We start from the raw sequence: 16,034 nt of genomic DNA, 5'->3' as shown, positions 1-16,034 counted from the left end.
AGGTGCTCCCAAGTGTGATATAATTTAAAGACAAAAAAATCTGGTGGTGCAAATTCTGACATGTCATTTAATAGCTTGCTAGGACAACGCTTTAGCCACTTCCATGGGTTTGTGGAAAACTGTTATGCTACGTTTATATTGACATTGACAATTCACTTTCAGATTTTATAGTCATCCTCACACACTTGTATCAAACCACTTCTGGTCAATTTCAACCCCTAACGAACTTTGCTCCTTTCTAAGCACTATTTCAAAACCACAAGGAAACCTTTCATGTAATTCAGGTCTGAAGATCGGATTTGCAAACTGAACTCAAGCACTGATAAGACTGTTTTACACCGTGACAGAATTTCAATAGTATCTACCTTGAATGCTACACCCACTATGCTAACAAACCCATGTACATTTCCTTCTTAAGTAAAACAGGCTTATCTCCTTGTGTTTCTGATGCATATAAAAACATCCCAATGCCTTTCTTAAGAAAATAGTTTGCTTTGACTCCTCTCCACTCCCCACCCCCATCCCAATTATGGAGATAATTTAAACTATGCAATTACTCAATGACTGATGAGCACAACATGCTTTCTTTAAAATACTATTTTAGAGGGAGAAACCTACTGTGAAAAACACTTTATTTTTATTTTATTTTTTTTCAACGTTTATTTATTTTTGGGACAGAGAGAGACAGAGCATGAACGGGGTAGGGGCAGAGAGAGAGGGAGACACAGAATCAGAAACAGGCTCCAGGCTCTGAGCCATCAGCCCAGAGCCCGACGCGGGGCTCGAACTCACGGACTGCGAGATCGTGACCTGGCTGAAGTCAGACGCTTAACCGACTGCGCCACCCAGGCGCCCCTGTGAAAAACACTTTAAATCATCTAAATTATCAATAAATGTCATGTGGACTTTACTGCGCTTATGGACCACAATCTATCTGCATGTTTTCTTCGTAGTTTTTCTGTTCCTTGTCTTTTTCAGCCTTCCAACTAGACAAAATGATGGAATATTTTGATCATTTAGTCTTGGGAAATAAGAACAACGCTGTATGCAGTTCTTAAAAAAAATGAATTCTGAAGAAGTAAAAGAAAACAACTATTTAAAATGTCTACTGGGGGCGCCTGTGTGGCTCAGTTGGTTAGGCGTCTGACTTCAGCTCAGGTCATGATCTCACAGTTCGTAGTTCGAGCCCCATGTCAGGGTCTGTGCTGCCAGCTCAGAGCCTGGAGCCTGCTTCGAATTCTGTGTCTCCCTCTCTCTCTCTGCCCCTCCCCAATTAATGCTCTGTTTCTTCCTTTCTCAAAAATGAATTAAAAAAAATTTTTTTTAATAAAAATAAAAATAAATAAAATGTCTGAGGGAGATAAGATGGCTCCCTCCATGCACATCTGTCCAAGGTCAGAAAGTCTGTAGAGGTGAGTCACATATCTGTGAAGGGACTCATTCCAATCCATTCACTGATAGAGTCTAGTCAGAGTCTACTCAATTACTTATGGCAAATAACAAATCCTATATTCCATAAACTTGGCATTGTGGCAAAATTAGCTATTTAATATATTTCTACCTTCAACTTCTATTGAAACTAGAAATGGAATGATGAATACCTCAGATACTCCTTTTTTATGACATTAGATACATTTTAAAGTTTAACTTTTATAGAGTATGATATGCTTTATTAGTACATTTTTTAAATTTTCACATTCATTTCTCATAACTACTAGAATGTCTAATCCCCATCAAAAGGTAATCTGCAATTTCCAATTTCCAGTGATGTGTCTGGGTGTAGTTAAAAATGGTTTTATATCAGCAGACAGATGAGACAAGCAGTTCAATTATTTTCAATGAAGTCTACTATACGCATATGCTACAAAAGTGTACATTGGAAGTTATTTCAAAGGGCAATAAAACGAAAACGTATGGGACAGATTTGTAGATTACACAACTACATGATATGGTTAAAACCTAATTTTGTGACCCAGAACATAGCGAAGTGTGATAACTATTATGAGTTTTTATTCAGAGTGATTCTCAGAACTTCCATGTACATGAGCATTACCTGGGGAACTTTTTTTAAAAAACATAGCTTCCTAGATCCTACCTTTAAAGAGAAAAAACCATTACTTCCAGGATACGGCCTAGGGGTCTACATTTTCGTGATCTCCCCACTTGTGCTCCTGGTCCAAGAGGACAAAGTACCACACTCTGATAAACTACGCCTTCTCCCCGCTGTCTTTGGGGTTACGACGTGAGCAAAACAATGTACATTGGTATTCATCACTCTAGTAGAACAGCAAATTAAGTTCCCTGTTTTGAAGAATACTTTCTCATTACTTTCAGACATCTCCATCACCTGGTTATGTAAATTGGGTAAACTAGTAATGAAAAAAGTACTGATAAAAATATACCATTATTACTGTTAATAGATTCCACAAATGTTTATTGAACACTTACCACGTGTCAGATATTGTTATAAGTGCTTTTCATGCATTAAAATACATGGCGAGTAATGAGCACATTACTCTATGGAGAATTTTAAATAATTTGCACAACGTTATACAGCTAGCAAGTGACAAAGTGGGGATCCCAAACCAGACAAGCCTGTTTCAGAATTCTAATTAATCTGAATTTCTTTTGAGAGCATTGCAAACATTCAGACAGATAAATATGCAAAGGGATTTTCTTAATCTTGACAAAAAGCGAATTGCAATAACCACACACATCAGCTCAGTGCTTCTCACTTTTTTCCTTTAAGGTACCCCTAGAGACAGAGGAACTTGATCTTCTGATCCCAAAGATGAAAAGGACGAAAAGTTGTAGTCCCAACAATACTAGTTTATAACATTCATTGTAGTCATTAACAAATATGTGTATTTAATATAAAAATGGTTGTTTCTTCAAAATCTTCTGTGGATTTTGCATGGTCCCTGTGATACCACTGCTGCTTACCTGATCCACCCACTACAGGAGGAAGGGATGTATGGGGTATGTGTATCAAAACAATGGAAGGAGTGATTACCTTTCTCCAGGTTCATATATATACACACACATACATATGGGAAAGAATGCAAAGAAGAACAAAGTGAAGTGCTATTTGAGAAAGCCTTTGAAATTCATAAAAACCAAGCTTTTGAACATGGTAAAAACCAAGAGTTGAAATCTTGAACACTCCACATAAAACCAAACTTTCCTCAAAAAACAACAACAACAACAACAACAAAAACAAACCTTGGGAAGAAGGCAGTACAAGAGACTAAGAAGTTACACCCCCAGTGTAAGTCCAAGGTGTGAGTTCAAGGTCCACAGATGAGGAATTATAATCAGTTTGTTCTGATTATCCTTACCACCTAAAACAGGAACTTCTTTGTGACTGACTCTTGACCACCATGGCACAAGACACCAGAACTTCTGTACACATCTAATTCTGGTTCTAAATAGGTGATGATCACCTGCCATTTACAAGCTCCTGGAATTAGACCCAGCAGTGCATGCTTGTAACTTTCTCCCAGCATCTGACACAAGAGGGGGGGTAAATTGATCCACCTGCTTCTCTGTCACCAAATGGCATTTTGATAATAGCACCTGGCTATCCCCAATTTTATCCCAGATGAGAGGATAAATTTCCCCTTTTGCTAGGATTCCAGTTCTTTACACATTTAGCAGTCGAGTGGTCTACTTATGATTCAAGAATGCACAAAACGAAAAAGTTACTTACAAAGACTGCAAAGCACTCAGTCCTCGAATGGCTTCACTGGGTACTGTTCTCAACTGATTGTTTTGCAGGGTTCTGGAAGGAAATTTTTGGTTAGTGAATAACAAGCAATTGTTACTATTTTTTCTTAGAAGAATTCAGAGCCATTTCTATCTAAAAAATATTTCTAATGGCAGGAAAGGAGGAAAGGTCAAGGTGTAAAGCACCCAAGAAAAGAGAACTGCAGAAAAAGCAAGAAGCATTTTGCTATAAGGGCAGAAATGAAACCTAAGCCACTATCCCAAGCCATCTCTTAACACAGACCTACTGATAATCCACATTTCCAGAGGTGTTTCATTCTCAAGAATTAAGGCACCTTAATTAACATTCATCACTCTTTTAATGTTAATTAGGAAGCATAACAAGTTAACTGGGAGAGGTATAACAAACAAACCTATTGGAATCCCTAGTGCCTTTTCAATTTGGAATAAAGCAGAGCCCAGAAACATGGACGCTCAGTAGAGCCAGTTTTTCCAAGAAGATAGCAGACCCTAAGTTCTTAGGGAGCAGCAGACATGTCCTCAGTGAATGGAGGGCCACAGCAAAAATAGAGCTTTAACCATCTAACAGGACCCAGAGAAGAAAGGCATAGATCTGTACTGAAAATGAAGTCCTTATTACTTTTGCCTAAAGCCATTTCTAGTCATCTTAATACAATGACCGCTTGACATGAATCACAACCACAGAATGGAATAGTAAAAGGTACATGTAACTCACTGAACCAGAGACGTCTAGTGACTTACAGACAGTTACTCAGCAAGGTAGTGGTAGAAGTGGAGTTGGCAGTCAGTTCATCTGTTCCCCAATCTGCCATACTCTAAATGCCTAACCAATGCCAGGAATTCATTTCCTGGTCCTTCAACAGACTATATAAATTATAGGCATCCTAAGTCCTTTTGGCTTTAAAATGATTTTAACACTTTGAGCTTTTGTTAGCCTTTTTCCCTTTAGGGTCAACTAATTCAAAGTCCTCAAAGGTATTCAATAGAAACAAAGCTCTACCAGTAAAGCTTAAATATGATTTTGATTCAGTGCATTAGCCCAACAAAAAGCCTAATACATTCAACTGTAATACACTGAAGGTCAGAACACCTATTATTTAGAGTTTTAACTTTTGTTATCTAGACCCAAGTTTGCCTAAATGAACCCTTGCATCCCACACTACCCATTGGCCACTCCTTAAATCTTTTAATCCTGAACTAAAAGAAACTGTGCTTACCCTAGCTCCAAGCATGTTGACTATGCAGAAAGAAAATACACAGCCAGCTGTGAAACTCTAAAATTGCATTACTTACAGAACTTTGAGTTCTTTCAACCCAGACAAGGCCTTTGGGTGGATAAAAGAGAGGTCGTTGCCAGCCAATCGTCTAGGGGGAAAAAAGTAGCAAGAAAAAAAAAATAGTAATTCAGGCTCTTAAAATTCAGAACTCACAATAAACTGATCTGTGATTAAAGCTCTACATTAAACATTTCTCAAGTCTATCTGACATTAAACATGGACTTAAACCTTTGCTAAAGTGATCCCAAGATTCTTCCAATGAGATAAATGTCTGTAGAATTTTTTTTTTTTTAACTCCCAATACAATAATTCAAACAGGCACATTTTTATTCTGGTGAGGTCAAGCAAGCCAAAACACATTAAACCAAATTAAGTTTGCTATTCATGGTCACTCTCTGCAGCTTGCAGTGTTTTCCAAATGCCTCATAAATACAGACCACTGGTCAGCAGGCAGGAGTGTTTACACGGATCAGAGCAAACCGGTCTGTTAAGGAGGAATGCCTTCTGCAGGCAAGTCAACCTGTTATCTATCCATTACCAAGGGCGACATGTTCTGTGCAAAAGGGAGGCAGAAAGTGAAAGTCACTGTAAGCATAATTTTTCAAACAAAGGCATCTATCGATCGATCAATAGATAGGTGGGTGTTTTTGTTGTTTTTTTTTTAAGAAATGTTTTCCTAAAGAAAATTTAAAGTGACAAATTTAAGTGGGAGTAACAGTGAGTAAGCGTGTGAATAAGGAAAGGACAAGAATTCTTTGGGTCCTTTTTTTTTTTTTTTAATTTTTTTTTTTCAACGTTTATTTATTTTTGGGACAGAGAGAGACAGAGTATGAACGGGCAAGGGGCAGAGAGAGAGGGAGACACAGAATCGGAAACAGGCTCCAGGCTCTGAGCCATCAGCCCAGAGCCTGACGCGGGGCTCGAACTCACAGACCGCGAGATCGTGACCTGGCTGAAGTCGGACGCTTAACCGACTGCGCCACCCAGGCGCCCCTCTTTGGGTCCTTTTATAAGATATCTGGGCCCACAATTCATACTGAGCCCCACTTTCCTTCCCATTTTCCCAGGCATACAGAAATGAGAGAAAAAGTTAAACAGGAATTTAGGGAGAAGAAGCAGAGAGAAAGACAGAAACTCGTGTAAGTAACTTATAAACAGGTGAACTGAAGGTTTCCAAGCACTGACTTAAAAATGATAGTTGTGTGCCCATATGTTAAACACAGGACTGTCCCAGTTTCCTGGTTTCATCAGGATACTCTCCCAAGCAACAAGATTTTGTATCTCCAATTTTTTTTATGCTCTCTCTCCTCATGTCTTAGGATCACATAGTCATCAAGTCATATTCACTCCTCCTTTAAAGGTTCTATTTTCATCCTTTTTCTTCTCTCTGTAAGCACCCTGTACCTCTGAGTCTTATTCATCGATTCACTCATTCACTAAAAAGTTTCATTTGTCCACAAAAAAGTTTAATTCATTAACAAATATGAGTGTCTACTAAGGGCCAGATGTACAATATCCTCTTCTTAGACCTCTGGTCCCTCCACCTTCCAATCTGCTTCTCTTCTATACCCTGACTTTAGGGGCACAAGAAAAGCTCCTTCATTTGAAGTCACTGAGGTCTGAAACTTATTATTTTTTTTTTTTGAGAGAGTGAGCGAGCATGAGTGGGGAGAGGAGGAGAGAGACAGAGAGAGAGAGACAGAGAGAGAGAGAGAGAGAGCAAGCACTGAGCAAGGAGCCTGATTCTGGGCTTGATTCCACAACCCTGGGATCATCACCTGAGCCGAAATCAAGAGTCAGATGCTCAACCTACTGAACCACACAGGTGTCCCTGACACTCTAGTTTTCAAAGGCATTATTTTCTCTGGGACTTTTAAGAATGCAAATATCCCTGGGAAAGATAATACTTGATCCTTACCTAGCATTAATATATAGATGTATACAGAAGGTGTGTATGGGGGTGGGGAGAGAACAAGAAGACTCAGAAACCAAGAGTGAATACTGAGAATTATTTTTTCAGTAGCAAGGATCACAATGCTGGCTTCTCAGGAACACCACAGGTATAACACAGGGTTCATGCCCCTAAATTAAATTCCTCCTAAAAAGCCACACCACACATTTTGATCTCACAAGCACCCTAGCACCTTTCAAGGCTTTCCACATCCAGGCTCACAATAGCTTACTTTATGCCATCAGTCTCTTGGCCTTTTACCTCCAAGCGTTCACCATATGTAAAATGAGGGATTGGGAAAGATGGTTTTAACACCTCCTCAGGGTTAAAAATATTTCTCCTTAGCAAATCCTCTTGCTTCTAGACTAGCCAGTGTCACTGGCTTTATGTCACTAAGACGGTCACTATGTCTTTAAATGTCTTCACCTCACAACCTCACCTTCTCTCCTTGAATACCCAACTCCAGCATTACTGCCCATGAAGACTTTAGTTCTTATGAACATGACCTGTGTGTGAATTCCTAGAACTCATCATTAAACTTGGTCACAGGCTACATTCTACTGGTTGTTTCTTGCCCATTAGTCTTGCAGGTCAAGTACAAACAGTGCCCAGAACAGGGCATGCACCTCACACTTCTGTTACTACCCACCAACGTGTTAACTCATTAGTCAGAAACTGTTTTATCAGAATTTCCCCCTCAAAAATGCTAGCCATTCCACTGCCATGGCACCCCACAGTCTACCTTAGGGCAGGCTCAGCACAAGCCCTCTCAGGGGCCTTCCTATATCCCAAACTCACTAACCAAAATTCAGTTGATAATTCTCACAGTTGAAATGGGAGTGTTCAAAAGGTCACATTTAAAAAAAAAATTAATGAATTTATTTTTGAAAGAGACAGAGCATGAGCAGGGGAGGGGCAGAGAGAGAGAGAGGGAGACACAGAATCCCAAGCAGGCTCCAGGTTCTGAGCTGTCAGCACAGAGCCCAATGCAGGGCTTGAACCCAGCAACTGCGAGATCATGACCTGAGCTGAATTCGGACACTTAACTGACTGAATCACCCAGGTGCCCCAAAAGGTCACATTTAAAAAAAAATCACATTGTACCATGAGGACCATAAGGGGCAACAGCCCCCGCCCCCCCCCAGCGCTGCAAGTAATCACATGACTATGACCGCTCCTGCAAGTTATCTGAAAGAGCTGCTTTAAAAAGCTCAAGTCTGGGTGCCTGGCTGGCAATCGGTTGAGCATGATATTCTTGATCTCGGGATTATAAATTCAAGCCCCACATTGGGTATACAGATTACTTAAAAATTAAATCGGTTAAGCATCCGAATCTTGGTTTCGGCTCAGGTCATAGACTCACGGTTTTGTGAGTTTGAGTCCCACATCGGGATCTGTGCTGACAGCACGAAGCCTACTTGAGATTTTCTCTCTCCCCCTCCCTCTCTCTCTGCCCCTCCCGTGTTCACACTGTCTCTGTCTCTTCTCAAAAATAAATAAATAAACTTTGAAAATAAAATAAAATCTTAAAAAAAGAAAACAGTTCAGTTCTACCAAAAGACAAACACTATAAACAGACTGAAGTTGTTACAGGGTTCTTAATTTTTGCCTCTAATATTTGTAATGTCCCTGTATCTATGGGCTCTCCTTGAGGAGTTTCGTCTATTATGCCAGGGCTCATGAAAGAGTATTTTATAAAATAATGAAGGAAGTGGCAAAATGCAGAGTGCCTGATTACCTTTACTTGTCAACAGAAAAGAGTGTTTAACCACATTAGCTGAGATATTTGCTCCCTTTTCCCAAATCTCTGCCCCCTTTTATAAGCCAAGGGAAAAACTAAAGTAACCTAACTTCAAAAAGTGCCTTTTCTCCACTACTTATCATTCATAGAAATGACCAAATGAGCTCTCTGCATGTGGTTTGTCCCGAAATGCAAGCCCACACTCTGGAGAAATAAACACTTCTAGGACGCAGTGAATGGTGATAACGCAGAGCAAGCAGGCACACTACCTCACGCTACTGCGATTCCTTCGTTTCCTACTAAAGCAAACATATCATGTGGAGTCTTGAGGAATGTATCAACCCACGCTTCCCAAGCTGCTGTGTTAATGAATAATAAGCACGGCAGCTTGGAAAAGGCTCTACAGATCCAGCAATCACATGCTCCAAAGTCTCTTCCCATTTTCTTTCTTTCATGAGCCAGTATTTCTTATAGTAGACGCTGGGGAGGCTTCATGTCCAAAACCTCAGATCCGGAAGCAAGCAAAGTAAATTAAGTGACAGCGTTAGGGACAAAGTTCCCCAAAACTCTGGAAGAACAAAAACCTATGTAATGAGCCCACAATAGTCACAAACACTGAGATACATGGTTTACAGACCTTCTTCTCTGTTAGTGATTTCATTACTATGGCCTTGCTTCTCCGAGTCCCTGAGAGGTTAGGTGACTGGGCATAAGTCACACAGATGGGAAGTGGAGGAGCCAGCATTCCAGTTCTTGCCTGGCTGGCCCCAGTGCTTAGTCATGTCAATGCCTCTGGTGTGTCACCAAAAGGTTGGGAAATAATTCCCAGAGAGGTGGAACAGGGCGGACTTGGGCAATAGCCTTGTTCTGAGTATCAACAGCTCTCCCCCAGTAGACTGGAGCTCACAAGCAGGGACTGTGGCTTTAGGAGCTCAGAACTGTGACTACGGATGAATTTCCAACAGACCAACAGTGTCATCCTTCCCATAGCTAAAGATGACCAGTGGGAAAGGAGGGGAAGGATGGATCCCTGAGTGCCCCAGGGTATGGACAGACCCGAAACTCACTGAGACTTTATTTAGGATAGATAGTATTCTTGGTTGTGCTTCCTTTAATGCAACTCTCAAGGAAAAAGAGGTGGCTGGTCTTGAAGAGTCACTGATGGCCCTCAACTAGCCAAGACCAGTTCCTTCCCTATTCTACACCTGGGTTTGTCTGTACCAAACCCAACAGTTTCCTCAATGCCTCACTTCCTGAGGACCTGCTGTCCGGCTCCAGAAAACCTTTTTAATTTGCTAAATTTATTATTTAGCAATAGCAAAGCCAATTAAAATTAATTTAATGTGGTAAATGAGGATATGTATATATATGTATGTGTGTGTATATACAAAATATGTAATTTTTTTTTTTTTACACTATTCTTCTGATGGCTGTGAAGACCTAAGGGGGAAAATCATTAGGGTGAACAGAATGGTGAACATGGTACAATTTTCTGCATGCTAAGGGTACAGGGTCCCAGGCATCAGTTCCTTCCCTTCTGCACCTCTAGCTCCTGTCTCCAAAGACCAGAAAGCCTCACTGCAAGGTTTCAACCTATCCACTCTTGTATTCTTCCTGCTGTCACCTGAGTCTAAGCCCTTAATTCCCCCCCACCTTCCACTGGATTACCGCCATGAACCTCTACAAGACTCCTCCTCAACCACTTAATTATAATACTGTGAGAGCTAAATCTTAAAAAAGCTCAACTCTGAGCATTTTCCAAAAGGCTTTTTTCCCTGCTGACTTAGCTGGAACTTCATTCTGGATCCTCTCTTCCTTTCTTACCTTATTCCCCAATGTTCCCCGTGTCCTATAATTTAGCACACCATGCTTCTCCACCTCCGACTCTTTGCTCATGACACTTCCTTTGCCTGAAATACCCTGACTCCAGCTTCTGCCAAGTGAAACATTACTCATCATCACTGTCCAAGTTGGATACTACCACAAATATGAAACCATCATGATATCAGCTTCCTTTGATTACACCGGTACTTAAACAAAGCTCTCATTGGGCACATCTTATTTTGCCTCTAGTTACTATGAACTTGTTACATCTCCTACAGTTGTATTATATGTCCCTTATGGGCAGGGACCAAATCATATTCCTTTTGTATTCTCTCACACGGGACCCTATGTGTAGCAGACACTGGGTATTTGCCGTAATGCCTCAGCTAAGCCCCAGTAGGGCTCTGGATTCAATTGCTCCTTAAAGAGCGGGGAAAGCTTACTGTTTATCTTTACTTTTCTGCATGTTTTCTCTTGTTTAATTTCTGCTCCCCTACTGCCCTTCACTCTCCCAGACAAGAAATAACTACTTGGCAAGATCTTAAAGTGCCATGGCAACAATGTTCTTTCTTAACATATTCTGGGAGTACATTTTCTTAGGGAAGGAGAGGGCAGACCTTAAACATGGGAACACCTGTCCACTGGTCAACAGTATTATCTCCATGCACTCTGGGTTGTGCACATGATCACACAAAATTAAAACAAGTCTAGCAGGACTTCAAATGGGGACACAGTCTACCTCAAGGCAACTCCTATTTATGCTGCTTGTTACAACAGTCTGAGAAGCAGAGAGAGCAAAGACAGGGAGGGGAGAGACAGAGAAAGGGTGGAGGAGAGGGAAAGGGCAAGCCATGAGACTTCCGCTCTCCCACTGGATTTGGAACCATTCCAGGAAACAGGATACAAGCAGCTCAGTGTGTAGTGTCTTTATGAATCTGTTTTGTGGGCATTTATTATTCATAAGGTCCATGGATTCACATGAGGGCCTCTTTCCAGGGGAAGCCAGAGTTTTCAATTGTATCCTCTCTTCTTAATCCATGTGCTACACGATATTTTCTATCTGCCACCCGTCCCAGCAAGGGAAGCAGGAACAGCACTGGTGAAATGGGCACCGGTCAATGGTGTGTATGAACAAGGAGGCCACATTTCAGTAGGTAATCTGTGCCGGAGGGTTCACACTTTCATGAAATGTGCTGATTAAGACAGGTTTCTTCATTTGGGAGGCAACTTAAAGAAAGAAGAGAGGCAAGTGTGAAAAAGATAATAAACCAGTTGGTGCTATTTCTCTTAAGAAATGCCTGGATTTAGGCTTCTTCCAGCCTATTACAGAAATTTTACTGTAGCCATTTGGCTGGAATTCCGGCCAAGGACCAGTGGACCAAGGACTACAATATACACGCTGATGACTACACATACGTACGGAGCCGGGAGGAGGGCTGATGAGGGCTCAGTAGCTTCCAGCAGCTGTTGTGAGGAGTCTGGGGTGGAGAAAGCAGGAGTCAAAGCAACTGCAGCATTAAGGCCCGGGTGGGAAGCACGCTTGCACACAAACAACAGAGAGCTTAACTCACGCCAATTTCTGTACCACACGATGGGGAAGTTGGGGAGTGGAGGACGAGGCAGGATGGGGTGGCACAATCATATGCCTCCCTTCTTTTTGCAGAGGTGGCTACCAGATGGCCCGGCATTACACTCCTGTCCAGTTCCCACAAAAAGGTCCTTTGAGCACCACTCTCCCCTTCTCAGCGATATTCACCTACCCCCACACCAACATCTTCTCTCGCCCCTCATAACTTCGTCCCATACCTGCATGTTCCCACCCAACAGGTCTCCATCTGAAGCCACACACACAAACTACCACACACTGTACCCAAATCCATCCAGGCTGCCTCTCCCTCAATGCCATTAAATTCTCTCAAGTGGGTGGATCAGCACTGCATTACACTACACACAAAGTATGACAGACACAACCACCAGCCTGTGACACTACCTCCAGAGGAGGCATTTCTAGCTCAAAACGGAGCTGGACAAGTGGCGCCGGGGTGGCTCAGTAGATGAAGTGTCTGACTCTTGATTTTTGGCTTAGGTCATGATCTTATGGTTCATGGGTTCGAGCCCCAGGTCAGGCTTTGTGCTGACAGCATGGAGCCTGTTTGAGATTCTCTCTCTCCCTCTCTCTCTCTGCCCCTCCCCTGTTCATGTGCTTTAAACAAACCAACAAACAAACCTTAAAAGAAAATGAGCCAGGGGCGCCTGGGTGGCGCAGTCGGTTAAGCGTCCGACTTCAGCCAGGTCACGATCTCGCGGTCCGTGAGTTCGAGCCCCGCGTCAGGCTCTGGGCGGATGGCTCGGAGCCTGGAGCATGTTTCCGATTCTGTGTCTCCCTCTCTCTCTGCCCCTCCCCCGTTCATGCTCTGTCTCTCTCTGTCCCAAAAATAAATAAATGTTGAAAAAAAAATTTAAAAAAAAAAAAGAAAATGAGCTGGACAAGTATGGCCCAGGGAAGCATCTAACGGGAGGTTAAGTGACATTCTCTTATGAAATATAATTTGAAATCAGCAGGTTCTAAAATGTTGGTTACCATTTTCAAGTAAAAGCAAAAACCATTATAATGCATACCTCTGGTATAAGCTCTTAACCATGTATTTATTTATGTGTTAAAGCCCTACTATGTGCTGGGAACTCTGCAGTGTCCTGTGAAAAGTGAGGACCTCAGGAGGTACATCAGTTTCCAGGTATGGATATTTAGTATCACCACACAGTGACAAAAGGAACATTACTGTAGCCCTCTTCCTTCCATTACTTTACCATATTGGCCCTTGTTAACACCACTACTGTTGTCTTTAAAACAAAGTGCTGGGGCTCCTGGGTGGCTCAGTCGGTTAAGCGGCCAACTTCGGCTCAGGTCATGATCTCGTGGTCCGTGAGTTTGAGCCCCGTGTCGGGCTCTGAGTGCTGACAGCTCAGAGCCTGGAGCCTGTTTCAGATTCTGTGTCTCCCTCTCTCTGACCCTCCCCCATTCATGCTCTCTCTCTGTCTCAAAAATAAATAAACGTTAAAATAAATAAATAAATAAATAAATAAATAAATAAATAAATAAATAAAACAAAGTGCCTCTGTTTCCTTCGTGTCTTGCCCAAGGCCCTATAGCACAGCTAAATAATGTGAATCCTAGAAATAAAACAATGTAAATAAAGGAAAATAATGTACATTCCAGAAACAGAACAATGTTGCTTTTTGTTAGTTTCTGTGAATGACTTTAGGAGAACCAAAGGATGCAGTTATTTTCTTAGTAAATAGACAGGGCTGACAATGAAATAGCTCCCCTTGGACATTCTTCCCATCAAGGTTAAATAAACCTCACCTGATACCATGTATCAGCGAGTCCTGAGTCAGCTAACAGTGTTTTGCTTACCCTATTTCTCCACCTACATGTTCATATAACTTTTATGTAAGTGCATTAAAAACTGAATATGTTTTAAGAACATACATGTATTAAGAACCCTTATTAGAGAAACTCCCAAGGTTTTTAAAGTAGACTTCCTTCACAGAAAAGGGGAAAGTTATTTCATATATCTATTTGAATATACCTACATATATTATAGGTAAATCAATAAAACCCTGGCAATGGTTACATTTCCTGAGCAAAGTTATCCTGACAACCTCTGGCAGTAAACACTCAATACCTACCCATGTGAGGAAATATGTTACAACTTTTAAAAAGTTTTACAGCAGCATCTACCAATAAATATTGACCTTTTACTACAGCCCAATCACCGTAGGTTTGGCAAAGTAAGTAATGAGCTTTCCCAAGACACTTCTCATTTCATTTCTTTTAAACAAGGATAATTCATTAAACACAAAACCTCAAATTTAGTTTTCATATAGTCTGATAAGGTTTCTGACATCAAGAAGTTCAAAAGAAGAAGAAATCCTTTATCTTAACCCCTACCTCAATTTCTAGTTCAAAAACGTGGTTACCTTTACCAGGTCATATAGGAGAAGTGTATCATGGCAGGCCCTGCCCTTAGAGAAAAGTCACAGGGGTTGAAGAGATAAGTACACACTGACACACCTTGAGCACAAAATAACAGGGCACTCAATCCAGCATGACGTGGTGAGGTGCAAAGAAAGTGCAAGAGGAACTTGGAAAAAAGAAAGACCAAGGAAAGCTTCCTATGGCAGAAAGGGATGGAAATGGACCCTATGAACTGGGTGAGATGTGAAGAGGAGGGAGGAACCGCACCTGTCGAATACTCATTCATGCCTTCCTGGCTGAGCCTGGGATTGTTCCAACACCACCTCCTTCACATGACGCTGCTCCATGAGTAAATTATTGATTGGTTTTAACCAGTCATGCTGATCCCATTCCCGTGACTGGCTCAGGGCTGGATCTGTGACCCCAGCTCTGGTTATAGGAAGTCTGCTGGGCTTTCTGGGAAAGGTAGCATTCTTCCTAAATGGGGATGCAATGGAAGGAGTGACTCTCTTCTCTTTCTGGATGCCATAATGTCTAAACATACCAAGTGAAGCGACTGCAACTATGGTGCTGCCCTTACTGAAGGAACAGACTAGGAAGACAGAAAGAATCTGGGTTCTTGAGGATGTGACTTAACTCCATCAACTATCCCTAGAAGAGTTCTACCATCCTGTTATGGAGGTCATCTTGTTTTTTTGTTTTTTTTTTTTTTTTTATTTTTTTTTTTAACATTTATTTATTATTGACAGACAGGGAGAAACAGAGCATGAGCATGGGAGGGGCAGAGAGAGGAGGAGACACAGAATCCAAAGCAGGCTCTAGGCTCTGAGCTGTCAGCACAGAGCCCAACATGGGGCTCAAACTCACAAACCGTGAAATCGTGACCCAAGCCGAAGTCGGACGCTTAACCGACTGAGCCACCCAAGAGCCCCTGGAGGTCTTCTTATTATATAACACATTTACTTACCGTTGAAGCTACATTGAATTGAATTTGTTTCTTGTAGCCAAAGGACTTTAACTAATTGCCTAACCAATAACCACTCTTCCTTTCTTACCTAGTAATAGAATTCTGATTTTGGTTCAGACAATATGCTCAGTTCAAAAGCCATACTTTCCAGCATCTTATTCTTAGGTGTGCCCATGTGACTAAGTTCTAGCCAATGAGATGTGAGCAGAAGTATTGTATGGAGGGTTTAAGATGGCTTCTTGAAGCTGACTTTTGGGAGATATCCCCCTCTTTCTTTCCTCCTTCATCTTTCCTGTTGCTGAGAACTGGGTCATGATAGCTACAGCTTAAGTAGACAGCTGTTTTGTGATCTTGACGTGGTAGCTATACAATGAGAAGTGCAGAATATCAGGGCCTACGTCCCTGTTGACTCTGTGATGCACCATAATAGTTCCATAGTTTGTGTGTGTGTGTGTGTGTGTGTGTGTGTGTGTGTGCGCGCGCGCAGACGCCTTATGTGTTTAAGCCATTTGTGTTTGAGATAATGGGTGTTTACTTTTTCCTCCCTT

The 16,034-nt window shown here is 41.6% G+C and overlaps 1 protein-coding gene across 1 annotated transcript in view; it reads right to left on the bottom strand.

Moving 5' to 3' along the window:
- LGR4 (leucine rich repeat containing G protein-coupled receptor 4) overlaps positions 1 to 16,034 on the bottom strand; it is a 103,902-nt gene that overhangs the window by 23,210 nt on the left and 64,658 nt on the right. The window contains exons 3-4 of the mRNA XM_040495574.1: positions 5,041 to 5,112; positions 3,710 to 3,781 (exon numbers count right to left, since the gene is read on the bottom strand). Of these exons, the coding sequence (XP_040351508.1) occupies positions 3,710 to 3,781; positions 5,041 to 5,112 (144 nt within the window). The remainder of the gene's footprint in view (positions 1 to 3,709; positions 3,782 to 5,040; positions 5,113 to 16,034) is intronic.

This window comes from Herpailurus yagouaroundi, unplaced genomic scaffold (assembly GCF_014898765.1).
Source record: "Herpailurus yagouaroundi ecotype Mexico unplaced genomic scaffold, PumYag 187, whole genome shotgun sequence".
Lineage (NCBI taxonomy): Eukaryota > Metazoa > Chordata > Mammalia > Carnivora > Felidae > Herpailurus > Herpailurus yagouaroundi.
This window is presented reverse-complemented; position numbering and strand designations above follow the sequence as displayed.